The sequence below is a fragment of the Papaver somniferum genome, chromosome 7, assembly GCF_003573695.1.
Source record: "Papaver somniferum cultivar HN1 chromosome 7, ASM357369v1, whole genome shotgun sequence".
Classification (NCBI taxonomy): Eukaryota; Viridiplantae; Streptophyta; class Magnoliopsida; order Ranunculales; family Papaveraceae; genus Papaver; species Papaver somniferum.
In genome coordinates, this window is record NC_039364.1 from 111956818 (window position 1) to 111972277 (window position 15460).

General features: G+C 36.4%; 3 protein-coding genes across 3 annotated transcripts; all 3 read right to left on the reverse strand.

The window, feature by feature from the left end:
* Nucleotides 1-1866: 1866 nt before the first annotated feature.
* LOC113295081 lies at nt 1867-3148 on the reverse strand. The gene is made up of 3 exons (XM_026543437.1): nt 2780-3148; nt 2512-2685; nt 1867-2352 (listed from the first exon to the last, which is right to left on the reverse strand). Exons 1-3 carry the CDS (start codon nt 3146-3148, stop codon nt 1867-1869), a joined length of 1029 nt encoding a protein of 342 aa, XP_026399222.1.
* Nucleotides 3149-3612: 464 nt separating this feature from the next.
* On the reverse strand, nt 3613-7485 carry LOC113298145 (WD repeat-containing protein DDB_G0290555-like). Its single transcript, XM_026546831.1, has 11 exons — nt 7174-7485; nt 7040-7069; nt 6805-6926; nt 6380-6556; nt 6210-6273; nt 5986-6093; nt 5552-5705; nt 5324-5413; nt 5072-5127; nt 4543-4600; nt 3613-4350 (listed from the first exon to the last, which is right to left on the reverse strand). Exons 1-11 carry the CDS (start codon nt 7408-7410, stop codon nt 3896-3898), a joined length of 1551 nt encoding a protein of 516 aa, XP_026402616.1. The 5' UTR covers nt 7411-7485; the 3' UTR covers nt 3613-3895.
* A 1727-nt stretch (nt 7486-9212) lies between these two features.
* Nucleotides 9213-14723, reverse strand: LOC113298146 (protein TPLATE-like). Its single transcript, XM_026546832.1, has 7 exons — nt 13381-14723; nt 12382-12978; nt 11848-12209; nt 11319-11622; nt 10890-11012; nt 10250-10705; nt 9213-10019 (listed from the first exon to the last, which is right to left on the reverse strand). The coding sequence occupies exons 1-7, from the start codon at nt 14512-14514 to the stop codon at nt 9444-9446; spliced, it is 3552 nt and encodes a 1183-aa protein (XP_026402617.1). The 5' UTR covers nt 14515-14723; the 3' UTR covers nt 9213-9443.
* Between the last annotated feature and the right edge of the window lie 737 nt (nt 14724-15460).

Below are 15460 nucleotides of genomic sequence, written 5' to 3' on the forward strand. Positions count from 1 at the left end.
GGCTAGGTCATTTGTTCTTGTAACCTAGCCGATAATACATAAAAAATTGAATCGGAATTTTTTTAAGAAATTTTAAGAAATTGAAAAAATAAAAAACTCAATAGACCAAAATGGTTTTTCATTCATTGAATCGGAAGAGCATAAATGTCTACATTGATAGGATAGATCATAACATTTGAAATAAATTTTTATTTGTATCGGTCAAAAACATAGGTACTATTTTCCAAGATGTGATAGCTATCATTTTGTTTGAACTATTTCCCATGAACTGCCTCATATTGGCGGTGAGCCCTTAACCTCACATTGGCGGTGAGCCCTTGACCACTATGGAAACAAATACGTTATAGTGTTATTCAAAACGATTTCTAATGAAACAACTTTTCAAAAAACTTACTCTTATAACAGTCGACATAGTGGAATTGGCTTTCTTCATGGATTTCATTTTGTTTTTTGAAAGCTTCGCATTCTTCAAGGATTTTCTCGAATCTTTCCTTAACGATTTCCAAATATTTTCCATTGTGATTTCCTTTTAGTGCCACAAAAACTATGAAAACACGGTTCCAAAAAGAAAGAGATGTTGATCAACGTCAATGTCTAGATCTTCATCATGTTTTCTAACCGCCGTCCATACTCTAACAATCGCAGAATCTTCAAAATAAAGGTAGAGAGTCACCATAGCGTATTTTCTTCTTCTTTTTTGAATGAGAACTAGATGAAAATGAATATTATAGCTTATAACTAGAATTTGGGTGAGGAAAAGATGATAGAATAGTCTCTTTTTATAGGGTTGAATGACCTAACGACTATTTTCTTTTTCGAAAACTATCCATTTAGGTCATCAACCATATTTGTGAAAGTTAAAAAATGCAATAAATGCATTGGTTGAGAGTGTTCATGCCCAAAATGATCTGGGTATTCCTGTCGTGTGTTTCATTTACGGTTGGGTATGCAGCCGTGATTGAGACTCAGGTGACTCTGGTAAGTATTCGACCAGGAGTTCATCTTAAGCCAGCCGTAAAACTAGATTTCGACCAGGAGTTCTTAAATGCCGAACCGTAAATCTTTTTAACGGCTTGGAAAAGAAATTTTTCGGCCGTTAATACATATTACGGATGGGACGACAACATCTTCCCAGCCGTAACCAGTAAAAAGCAGGTTTTTTTCCAATTTCTAATGGATTTGAATAAATCAAATTTTCTAATGGCGGTTGATTACAAGGTTTTCTAAACTAGTTTAAGGATAGGTTTCATCAGTTTTTCTTCAAAATTTTCAAAACAAAATCACCAAAACCATCTTCCTTCTTCTTTTAAATAAAAAAAATAATGATTCTCAAAAAATTAATTATTAGATTAATCTTATATATTAAGCAATCATGATTAGTTTACTTAATCATTATAATTATCACTAATCAAATCGAAGATACATTGCATATTACTCCATTGAAAATGATAGGTTAAGGGGTTATAAGAATTACTATTTCATGACTCATAAAGCCCCAATGGTAGAGTTCTCCACTTAACATGTCATATTGCAATTCATTGCGAAACCGTAGTTACTTTCTCAATTCATGTTCACGGCCTCCTACACACATGGGACAAACTAAATAAAATGTTCATTCATATTGTTGGGTGGGGCTATCTTAGCTTCATCTTCATGGGACAAATCTGTTCGCCTGTGGGATGTGTTTTTACATGTGTATGTGCGTAAGTAAAAACTTGAGAAAAGAACAACAAAAAAAATAGAAGAGCTTGGAATTAGTCATTCAAAGAAAAGAAAAGAAAATCCCAGCTATAAGTGAGAGATCATGATAAGAAAAGACCAATTATCTGCTACTGCTCAAAATCTTATTCTTAAATTTCATCATAATTAGCTGGCTTTAGTACTACTCGAGGAAACTGAAACCGAGCTCTTCACGTAACTATGGAACGATAGTGAATTTGACGTGTACTCATCCTCATCTTCTACCAAAGTCGTAGACATTTTCTTCTTTGGATCATATAAAAGCAAAGCCTTTCTATTGGGCCCATGTCTGTTGTAGCCAACCTCTAATAGACTATCTCCGCTCTTTAGACACTTGATCCTTCTCAAACACCCAGACCTTCCCATTTCAGGTGATGTCAGTTTTGAAATGTTGTAAAGTTTAGTCCATGACTCTTTCTTTCCGTAATCCTCCATCAACCATACTTGAAAACCAAGGTTTACATTACTATAAAGCATGGAAAGACACCCATCCACCACATCAATACATGTGGTGTAACCGCACTTCTTGAAATTGGTTTTTGGCTGTTGGATTCCTCTAACGAGCTCATCTGTCATATGTAAAGCAATCAAGTCTTCGGACGAAGAGGATGACTGCCAATGACATGCTCCATTACAGAACACCCCGTACTTGGGTGATTGCGAAGATAGTAGCCAAGGGAATTTTTGAGTTTATTCCAACCGTTTCCATAAACCCGATCTAACTGAATAGATCTTAGCTTTGTATTGGTTGAGATTGCTTGTAAGACATACGAACTTGTAATCATCACTCTTTGAGTCGTAACCAAACCCATATGCTATCAATGTTGAGAGGCCACGTCTGGAGTTATTATAACCTTTAGTTTGATCATCAGGAGGGCTGGGTATAACTTTGTAGTCCCCAGTAGATGGGTTCCATAAACTAAAATTTGAACTAAGATCATCCTCCTGATCATTAATGTGTAGGCAAAACAAGCCATTACAACAACCCACAAAACTACACAAAACTAGTTCTATAGTAGTTATTATTATTATTAATAACGTCAACACCATCAAGTAAACCAATCCTAGAGTAATCATCTTCATTTTCATCGTCATCGTCTGGGCAATGATCAATACGATCACGTAATATTGATGATGATAATGATTTGTTATCTATAGAGTACATGTTGTTGTCGTATACAATCATGATACTAAAGTTAAACTTTATCATGTCAATAAGTTTAGGGTTATCAAATAGGATGCTCCAAGGTTTTGACACACACCTGAATTTTATGAGCGATGTAGGAGGTAGCCTCGAATGTATGTCGGTGATAATTGCTTCTGGCAGTTGGGGCATTAAAGGGTTCGAAACAACAGCTATTTCCTCGTTCATCTTCAGATGTTCTTCTTCTTGTTTCTTCTCGTTCATCTTCGGATCTTCTCCCTCTTGTTTTCGTTGGTGTATGAGTACTTGGCTGATCATATATTCCTGCATCTGTCTGAATTTTCATCGGGAAAAAGAAAACAACTTCAACAAGGAGTCCCTTTTATAAGGAAAGCCTGGAAAGGGAATAAAGATGGAAATAGAGTTTACGTGGAAAGGGCACCGGTGCCCATATAAATCTTCATAACATCGCCTGCTTAACTAGTTATGATAAATTTTGAGGACCCCTATTTATGGTAATTGTTCTATCTGTATTCTTTCATCACTGTATCTCTTGACGGTAAATTTCTCGTGTTATGAAAACAATCTATGTTTGTTTATTAATCCCAGCCACCGTGTGATTCTGCAGCGTATTTCATTTAAAAAACCAAAATTTAGTCCGTCCTGATGGGGCACTAATTAAGGGCTCTATATCCATGAAAATGGAGCTAGTACTTTGCACTAGGTGCTACCATGAAAACGGAGCTAATACACTAAATTTGCAAGAGCTTAAAAGACTCGAACAGCAAACGCTCTAAAGGAGACTTTGCCGAAGACAAAAATATTAAGGCCGTCTAACTATTCCCGTAGTGATTGACAATCAAACAGGCATTCATAACCATCTTGTAACTACTGTAACAGGTCATTTAAATTTAACGGAAACCGTAACATAATCAGACTAATTATTGTCATAATTAGTCTGATTATGTTTCTGGTGAACCAATATCACCATTAGTGATCATCTTCTTCCTGTTAGACCCGCTTTTTTTCCTTTTTTCCCTTGAGCTTCTTTTTCTGCTCGCTCTCTTCAGATGATGCCTTCTTCCTTTTCACGGGGAGTGATGCATCTTCATCATTTTCTGACATCTGCTTCTCTTGCTCATTGTCCTCGTCATCATCAACTACTTGCTGGACAGACTTCTTTTTCTTTGGCTTGAGCTGCTTCTCTTGCTCATCGTCATCGTTACTGTCGACTTCTTGCTGGACAGGCTTCTTCTTTTTCTTTGGCTTGAGCTGCTTCTCCTGCTCATCGTCATCGTTACTTTCGACTTCTTGCTGGACAGGCTTCTTCTTTTTCTTCTTAAGCCTGAGCTGCTTCTCCTGATCATTTTCTCTAGATGACTTCTTCCTTCTCACAGACACATCCTCATCATCCTCTTCCTTCTCCTGTACCTTTTCTCCTTGACCAATTGCAGCTGTAACTGTCTCTGTTTAACAGTCGGGAAACGAACAACATAACAGATTAAGCAGAGCAGGCATTCCAAATGAGACCAACAAATATCTAAAATAAATGAAGAAAAATATAACTTCATATTGCACAATAAAATTCTAAAATAAATGGGGATACAAGCGAATGATAAAAAGAGAACGAAAAATACGAATAAAAAGAAAACACTCACCTTTGTCACAGAAATTTGAATCAAAAACTACTTTCGTGAGATGCTGCTTCAGGAAAACCTACATCCCACATTATATCTTGTTAGGGTCCCATCTTGTTAAAGATAGTAAATACTTAAAAAACTTGTCTTGAGAAGTCTACAGAATTTTCATAACGACTTTTGTCATAACGATACGAATGCACAGAATTTTCATAACGACTTTTGTCATAACGATACGAATGCAGTAATCGTGAACTTAGAGATATCTAAACTGGAGTCCAATTCCAAAATTAGTTTCTAATCCCTAACTATCATCAAGATGATTACTTTTGCTATCTGATACTCAAGAGAAATTTCAAATTTTTATACCTTCGTAAAGAGGATATCTTAGAGGAAAACGCACACTGGTCTACCAGTGAACCATAGAGATTTATGGTGTTTTTAAGTTAAATAACAGAAATAAGTAAAAGTTTGTATTAGACATCATATATAGGTCTGTAAGTAGGATTGGTTCATAGGGAGTTCACTGGACAGAAGTTGAGTAACATACAGCAGAGAGAGGTTGTCGTGTCTTTATGTCCCAGAAGCGCAAATATCTATCGAGTCCTGTAAAAAATATAAACTATTTGGTTAACGAGTAGCTATAATACAAGACAATAAACAAAGAAGAACGCAAAACCCTTTTGGAGTCTGCAAAATAAATAAACAAGGACATGAAGGAGAGAACAGATTAACCGAAATCAGCAGATAAAGGCAAGTGAAAAATATACAGGGAGACCTTAAAGATCCATTATCAACTCACCACATGAGGCAATCATGGGGAACTCTGGATGCCTAACTATGGATCTAATGCTTCCACTGCACTTCCCTGTAAAGCATCCAAGTACTTTCCCTGAAAATATAATAAGTTTTAGAAGGGAACAATATGTGTCAACAATTACTCATAAGAATCATCACATCTTGCAATAGATGTAAATGGGTGGCAGGCAAAACAAGAAATCTTCAGATTCAACATAACTACAACATGTACCTGTACGCATATCCACTGAGGCAAGGTCACCACCTCCAGTTCCAAAATAGATTGTGTGACCATCTAGGTCTTCGGTAACTGATTTGATGGCAGTTTCTCGGAAATCAAAAGATATAACAGGTCTTCTCTGTGCGGATATATCGTAGAGGCGAACCTGTGTCAGAAGGTAAATAAAGTTTGTCAAAGTGCAGTTTCCATCCAGCATCAAGTTTCCAAAAGGGGCATGTTAGATTTCCATGTACTGAAACATCGAATATAATATGTCATAAAAGTAACTAACCCATAAGGAGCATCAATTTACACATAGAAGTATAATATGTATACGATAACATGCAATCGATGTACATGAAGTGAATACCAGTTGAGACGTAGAAAACTAGAATGTCTTTGGTAATCAGACGAAAGCCCTGCTAATAACTTTCTCAGAATATTACCTGATGACTATTGGTGCCGGTTACGATTTTTCGATGGTCATCCTTACTGAGGAATGTTGCAGCAGTAAACCATGTTGGAGTGAATATATCAAGACTGTCTTTCTTAGGCTTCAAAAGGCAAAAGTAAAACCTTAATCAACAGTCTAATCAAGTGAAGAATCTTGATAATCATTAGAAAAGAAAAATCGTAAAACGATTTAGTATGTAAAAATGAGAAGGCTTACGGATTTAGCATTCCAGGTCTTAGTACATGATTCAAGATCCCACACATTGATTTCTACACCCTTCCTAAGTTTGACAACCACAAAATCATCACTTTCACTAATTTATTCATTGAGAACCTAACTAGTCCATTATACAAAAATAGTGATTAAATTATGCATGAAGAACTCACCCTCCGAATACAGCGTACTTTTCATTACCATCAACAGCAGAACAAAAAATATTACCAGACGAACAAACATCCCACGTCTTCCGAGAGCCATCACTAGAATCGGCAAGCGAACCACCGATTTCAAGCGACCTCAAAATCGCATTTCCTTTCTCTGTACATGTAAGCAATGAGCACGACCTAGCAAAGACACATTACTCAGTCCAACTTTCTATAAACTTATACACATTTCAGAATTATGCAACACTTGTTCACAATTTGAATTCATCACTTACTGGAAAGAAAACCTCAAAACATCAGTGTTGTATGTTACTAAGTAGCCCACTTTTTATAAGTTTCAGTGATCATCCCATCCAAACAATATTCAAACTAACAACTGAAATTCAAAAGCAAAGAATTTGACGAAACCTTCCAATGAAATACTTTACCTAGATGATAACCCAGAGTTCTCTTTTCTGAATAGATGTAGTCCAGAAATAGGATTGTCACTACTATCTTCAAGTGTCTCAGAAGCACGAATTTCTCCGTTTAATGGATTAAGCACCTCAATCTGCAATTAATTCATCAAAAAGACATTTTTTTTTTTCAATTTCCAAACAAATCAAAAAAAAACCTAATGTATGTGGTAAATGAAATTCCTAACAACCCTAATGTATATCTCACCTGGCCGTTTTTCCTAGCCACAGCCAATAACTAGAATCAATGAAACCCACAAAAGTTAGAATCAAATAATCGAAAGATAATCAATAAGACCAAATGATTAAATCAAGAAAGAGGGGAAAAGATGAACAACATACAGGATCGGATTTACGGTCATTAATGGAAACATTAAGAATACATCTTGATTTATCAGGTGCACCCCATGTTTCAACAACTTTAGGAGTAATATCGGCTGCTGCTGTAACAACTTGTGGTTGGTTAGCATCTGTTACTGCTGAACGAGATTCAATAACTTTGATTAAACCAAGAATATCAAAAGTTAAAGCTCGTATTGGAGGACACCCAGGCAGCTCCAATGTAGTTGTTCTTGGCATCTCTACTGCGTTTTCTTCTCTCTTCTTTTTCTCTTCTCCGAATTGAAGAGTCAGATATAGTGTTGTTTAGGGTTTAATAAGGGTTTTAGGGTCTGAAAACTTTGTTGTGGAAGAAGGGTATCGAAGAAAGCAAGGCTGTTAATAGGGGTTCCCAAATTATTTGGGGTGTAACAATCCCTTACCACTACTGTGTAATTTTGTCCTATATGTACTTTGGTACACCCAAGCAATTTGGTACCCCTATTAGCAATCTTGGAAGAAACCCGCACAAGAAGTATAGTAGAAACTCTATAAATTAATATTGTGGGGACCATCAAAAAATATTAATTAAGCGAGATATTAATTAACTGATAAATTAATAACTATTAATTTATAGATAAATTTCATATCAAATAATTAGTTTTTATATAAACAAAATACCATATCATATCTTTTATATTTCCTATATAAATACAATATTAATATCAAATCATATTTTTATAACTATAATGTCCAATCATATTTTTTATTTCTTATACAAACACAATATCAATATTAAATCATATTTTTTAATTAAATTTTACTCCCTCCGTTTCACAAAGACAGTCCGCTTTGGCTTTCTCAAAATATTAAGGAGACCACACTATTTTACTTGACTACCCTTAGTTACTTACCTATTTTATTTTAATAAAAATCATAGTAATAAAGACTATCCAAAATTGGTGTGAGAATTATAAATACAAAATATAAAAGGGAAATTTAAAAGATATTGAATTTAAGAAGTATAAACTTTATAAGAAAATCTAATTTTTATAGTTAAATGGATATTTCCTTAAAAGGAATGAAGGATATATTTGTTTCCTCAATTATACTAATTTCTTTAATATTTTAGATTGGGTCACGTTAAAAATGGATTTATGAATATAAAGAATTCAAGTGTATATTAGAGATTTCATTGAAAAAGTATGACTATAAACAGAAGCTGGACACAATTTTGAAACTGACGAAAAAGGAATAGAGGACGGTCTTTCAGAAACAGAGGGAGTATTTATTATCAAAAAAGAAAAAATTCATATAGCAATACAATATGAAATCATACTACTAACAAATAAAAAATATTTTATATAAATACAATATGAAATCATACTATCAACACAAACAAATCATACACACAATATGGTTTCTCATCTTAAAGTTGTTAAAAAATCAACAATGACCGATGAAATTCGTAGAGCATTATGCAAGCACAACAAGGATGATCCAACAACGCCAAAATTTCTTACAATGATAAGAAAAATTAGAGATGAAATTCAATGCGATATTAATTTTAGCAAAAAACAGAAGACAATTAAATCATTTTTCAAAAAGTCTTCGTAAATCATTAATGTATTGAATATATATATATATATATATATATATATATATATATATAATGCATTATTAATTTATATTTTATATGGGGCCTACATAGGTAATCAAAAAAGTATTATCTTATAATTTTAGAGAATTATTAATTTGGCACGTTGTCCCCAACTCGGACCGGCCAAAAGTATTATTTAAGAGAATTTATTAAATAATCGAGTATTAATTAAAAGAGTTTAGAGAATTTATTAAATAATCGAGTATTAATTAAAAGAGTTTCTACTGTAGTAGATCGAGGAATAAAATGTTTGTGACATTTCAGCCCAAGATAGATATAATAGGGGTTCATAGGACTCGACAGATATAATAGGGGTTCATAGGACTCGACAAGGGTTAAAGAGTGGGTCTCTCAAATTTCTAATTGTGCCTGTTGTCACAAATACAGAAAAAAGAAGCAAGACTCACTACACACAAAAACTTCTCAAATTGAACAAAAACGAACAAATAATCGGTACAGCATCATGTACAAACATGGGGAAATATCCACACCGGAAATGGGAAAGAAAAGCTCAGCACACAAACCTTCCCCGAAAAAACCTAATTTCAGAATGCAATTTCATATTACAGGATGAGGAATATCAAAGAATAATATAGCCAAACATGCAAGCAAATTAAAATGAAATGGCATACAACTAATGAACTTGCGTTCTACTATTTCCTTTGCTTAGCATATACCACTCTTGCAAAACTGCTGCCTGAAGTGCACGGTGCTCAGCCTCTTCTGCTGTTAGTTTCGATAGCGTTGAAGGTCCTTTATTTTCATCATCTTCTTCTTCATCTACGCCGTTCTCCTTCTTACCCTTCTTCCCTTTCTTCTTTCTCTTCTTCTTTTCCTCTTCCTCTTCCTCGCCTGATCCCTCTTCTGATTCTTCTTCAGGCTCGTCATCAAGGTTGGAATCTTTAGGTGGAGGCTGAGCAGCCTTAAGCAGTGATATCCGCTCCATTGATATGCGTAGTCTTTCAATGCTAGCCTGTTTGACTTCATCTTCAGGCATGTATTCTACATCCCCATCTGTAATATCGTCTAACCACCCCTGCAGATCTGATTCAATCTCCTTAGTGATTGACGCATCAGAGGCTCTGATCACAAATTTACACATCATAGTTGTCGTTTCATCTCCTAGGTCAACATTCCTGCTAACTTCACTGGCACCAAAGATCATCATTCCCACGAAACCTCCATGCCAGGTTTTGGCAGCAAAGCAAAGCTGTTCCATGTACAGAAAGACCAATTTCCACTCAGCAAATAGAATAGCTACTAGTGGTAATCAAATGAGAAAGCAAGCAGGATTTCAAGAAGGAATACAGTCCTCATGATGGGGTTAGGAACATACAATATACTAAAGTATTTCATCAACGTAGCCCAAAGAATCATTAGATAACCCATAGTCAAATCATTAGATATTAAAATAACAAAACAAAGAAATATGGGACTTACTTGAAACCCTGCAACCGTGCGGAGAATGTGAGAGCAGACATTATGGAAAAGCTTAGAAGAGAGAGACTTGAGACCGCTGAGGAAGGGAGAAGCCCCATATTGCTGTGCAGCAGTAGCTTTGAAACCACTTCCTTCATAAGTATATGCACCTGTGTATTCCAATACAGCCGGCAAACTAGGCCAAAGTCGGAAATATTCGACAGGAGAGATTTTGTGTGGCAAGAGAAGATCAGTTAAGGGGATCTTGTAAGGTTGACATCTCAAAACCACAGGTTCTCCTAGCTCTGGCCTTAAGCTTCTCTTTTGTCTCATAACTTGAGGATCTTCTTCCGTATAATCTCCTTCATAGTCTCCTGGACCACGACTTCCATAGAATGGGTAATACAACACTTGAACCCAAAGAGCACTTCTCTCAAACTGGGAGACACCCATCGTCACACTGCACAGCACTGGATCCTAGCAACACCAACACCAAGTAAATATCATAAACAATAACAATCAGAAAGCCACAATGTCGTAGATTAGAAGCTCGAAATTGCAACAAGGAAAAATTTATGTCTTCAGTGAACATGTAGTGTATAAGATGGCTAATTACTAGAGATGGACAGAAAGATCTACTCGTTTAAGTTTCGAATAGAACCTGTGAACCAAGATTACGCAGCTGCCGCACTGCTTGAGGAGATCCATCCATGAAAAATAGTGCACCAGATACACCGACACGTATATCAACCCTGCTAAGTTCTAATTCAGTCAAGTTCAAGACCTGCAGCACATATATCCGAGGTAAGCACCTTACATGACGACTATGGGCATATATATTTAGGAATTTGCTATCTACAAGAACGAGCAATTGAAAATTTCTTTATTCAAGTTAGAGTTCACACTCGGACTTCTCCTGCATCAAACCGGTTTCGCTTGCCCAAAGACAGAACAAGCAAACATAGTGTCATAGTCACACTTCAATTTTCATATTATAGAAGAGCCTAGTAAGATAAAGCAAGTCAAACAACGAAAACTCTGGAACAAATACAAGTTATACTGAAAACTATGCCCATGTCGAAGGCCTAACCTTGAGATGCAAGGTGACCCTTCCATCATTTGAGTCTGTCAAATGATATGCTTCAACAAAGCATGGATCACTACTACCACTCAAGGTAGCTGCAGTTGGAGGCACCTTCAGGGAAGTAGAGTCGATTCCTTTTGTCAGTAAAACAGTTAATTCACTAGGATCTGGCCTCCATAGCTCCTGAATGGCCTTGTGAACCAATCCTTCCAATTTTCTGTCTTGAGCAGCAGCTGCTTCATAAAACTGAACGGTAAGCTTGTGGTGGCTAAACGGATAATCTCCTCTAGTCTCACTAACTCCAGCCCACCTGAAAAGGGCACATTTTTAGATATAATTACTTAGATGAAACTTGAACTAAGGAATTAGCAGAGAGATCAGAAATTATAATTAAACTAGCAAATAATGTTTTCCCCTGCAAATTGCTACCAGTGCGGTGAATTAAAGTTGCTTAACGAACAAGGAAATAAAACTAACTTGACCATAAATATGCTATTTTCACAACAAAAAACAGGCGGCAGAACATGAGGCTTACTTGCTTTCCTGGTGATTTCCAACGTATTTAAGCCTCTGCAGTATAAGACGACACTGGTGCTTGTTTACAGAATCAGCCAAGGTACTATTTCTAAATTCTTCTAGTTCTTTTGTCAACAGAAGTCCTGCTCTGGGATGGCGTGAACCCAAACGCTGAGCGCATAGAAGAACTGCTTGCACATCTTGAAGCCTATTTGATGTATTTGCGGAGGCATCTACATTGAACAAGACCTTATGCATATTTGTGATGATAATATTCAGCGGATCTTCTGGGTCATCAGCTAAAAGTGGATCTAGACCTTCAAGATCAATGTGTTCAGCAACAGCCCAAATTAGGCGGGCACAAATTCTTGGAGTGTTCACCTAACAAGTGGGATGTCTGTTAATAACCATTCCCGTTTTGAATAGTCAATATGCTCCCAGAGCCTACTTCATAAACAGGTTGTTTTGCCACATGAAGAAAAAAGTTTCACTGAAGAGAGATTTACAAACATAACAAAACAGCGTATATATTTACAGAATGTAGATAACATACCTCCCGCAACTCTTTCACAAGCTCGCGCTGTAAGTTTTGCAGCCTTGTCTCATTAAGAATCTGATCCTGAGAAGCTCCATCCTTGACCCTTTTAACACCTCCCCTGGTGTCATAGATATGGCATAACCTTACCAGCAATTTTAAGTAGCAATCAATAGCATAAGTCCGTCCCTCACAGTCCCATTTAACACAAGGTTTACAAACTTCAACAACCTCCAGAGACGGCTCCGTCCAATTTAATGCACCATAACCAGTTCCATAAGCTAAAGCGCCAATCACTCTACTTTCTGTACCAGTATTCTTTTGTTCTGGTAATGGAAGAGATAACTGAAAACAACTCTCTACCAGTGAAGCAACCAGCTCTTCTCTAAATAAGCTCTTACTTGTAATACTATTAAGATCATCTTTTACCCTCACTTCCTCAAAAAGTGAAACAATATCAGTTCCTGCAAGAGGTTTCTGACCTCTTCGGACACTCTCCTTTGCGAAAAGATCAACGCACAGTGCTGTCCGACAAATGCATGCTAAAGCATGCATACGATCTGATTCTGCTCTTAAGTTTCTTACCATCAGAAGCAATCTCTTAAACAAAGAAACCTACAAGAGAAGATATAGTAGGTGGGTCAAAGTTTCTAAATTCTAATGACAGAAGATAACATCTACATTGTCATATATACACTCATAGTCCCATGTCTTAAACATACCAATAGCGGGTAAGCTATGCTATTCGCTGATTTGATCACGGGCATGGCTAAAAGACTAAACATAAAAGCTAATCAAAATAAGATACCATTGTCTTCTAATTCTTTTGTTTCTTATCTGTAGATGTATATAACAGGATGCAAATACTAAACTTGTTTGTATGGTGACTATGCATAGATGAAATGTCTACAAGATCTATATTATGTAACTCAATTAGAAGGGACAATGGGCACCTGGTATGAATATGTGATATGATGAACTGAGGGAGAGTGTGAGAAAAGGAGGGAAAGTGTGTACCTGCATATGGAGATCCAGTAAGTGTAGGTTGGTGACGACGGCCCTGACTATGCTTTCTCTAGCAGACGAGAACTCTTGTCTATCCCACAGTGTGAGAATTGCAGTGATTGATGCAGAAGCCCACTCAGGCTTACCTCCAGGAACATCAGCCAAATATAACATATTTATTCCAACTTCAAATATCAAAGCTGGATCCAACGACGAAGACAAAAAGGGATTCAAATGTGTAACCACATCTAAAACTCCAACAACCTTCTCAGCATTTCCCAGTTCCTGCATATTCGCACCTACAACCCCATTACCAGAAGCCTTCGAAAGCTTCCGGAAAACTTCAACAGAACCTGAACCAATTGCTTTAACCGCATACACAATTGGAAATATAGTAACCCTAAAACTCTCAATTGGCAAAACCAGTGACCTAGACATTAATGCATTTCTCTTTTTCCAAACAAAATCCACAGTTAATGATACCCAATTTGACCTTATCGCCAACGAGTTCTCACTGTCAACAAGTTTGTCACCAGCCAAACGACTCATTCTTTTGGAATCAAATTCCTGAAACAACCTCCCTACTGATTCAAAAGCAACTTTAGAAACAGAATCAGATCTGTCAAGCATATTCTGACCAATCCTTCTCCACCAATTCGATATCCTATCGAGTAAATTCACATTGTTCTCGCATAAAATAACCATATCATCTCTCGCTAAAATACAACCTAATGTCTCAGTAATCGAATACCTTAAATTATCACTACCAGAATCAAAACAATTGGTAATCTCTTTGTTACAATCATTAATGAGTTTACCTAAACGATACGAAGGAATGGCAGCTAATATTGAAACAGCAGCAGCAGTAACATCAGGATCAGGGAAATCAAAATCATTTCTTATACCGATACATACAGTTTCCCATAAATCAGATGTTAAGCGAGTAGATCTAATTAAATCAAATGCTAACTTCTTACATATTGCTGATGCTGGTGCAGCTACAATTTCTTCAACAGCTGATTTTGCTATTACTGATATGTCTTTACCTGCTGCTGATTGTTGTAATGCTTGTAGTAATGCACCTGATTGACGTAATGCATCATTTGAGCGCAGATCCGCTTGGATCTGTGCAAATAATATGTCCATTTATCAATTCGCCAGAGCTAATTAGGGTTTTTGTCAACTTCTTCTGCTTGAAATTGAAAATTAGAGAAGAATTGAAGAATTTTCTAGGGTTTGAATGTGGGGGAATTTAGGTCTTGAGTTTTAGTTGTTTATGATGAGAGAAACAGTTGTGTAATTGGAACTGACGAACTGTCCTATAAGATGGAAAAGAAGAAAACACTACTGTTTTTCCGTTTAAATCTGTGAAGGGAATTAACGGAAAGGAAATGAAAATAGAAATTAAATAATACGGGAGTCGTGCACGCTCAGCGTCTGCCTGGGACGATGCGGCTATGGTGCTCGCGTTTAAGTGGCTTGGGTTGCTAGCCCTACTGGAGACTGTTGTTATTGGGCTAACAATACGTGTTGGCGTATGAGTAGCATTTGGTTATCGAATGCTTGCCGCAGGGCTGGTTCTAAGCATATTTTGTCCGGAAGTGAATTTTTTTTTTTTTTTTTGCCCCACTCCCTCCGTTTAAGTAAAGGTGTGCCTCCCTTGGTTGATTTTCATCCAAAATTCCGCACAGAATCCCCTTGAAGACTACCTATTTATTAACGCCATTTAGTTGATCACTCAGAGTTTAACCAGATATAGGTAGAAAAAATAGGTTTACTCTTAAACTCTAACAATTCATGTTTTTTTTTTGTTTGTTATGGACGGCAGATACAGATTATTTAATGTAATGTGTAAAAAACTTCAATTTCAGTCCCAAAACTATTCAATTTTTGCCCGGTATCCAATATATCACATAATTTATAAATAATCCCCTAAAATATTTTTAATTTTGATGAGAACTCAAAACACAAGGCAAGTAGTTTCTTGCCCCTTACGCGTTATTGCCCCAAAGTGGGGCTTTCTCTGCTTTCCCTATTGGCTCGGCCCTGCTTATTGACTTCCCGTTTTATGCGGCGAACGGCAATCCAGGTT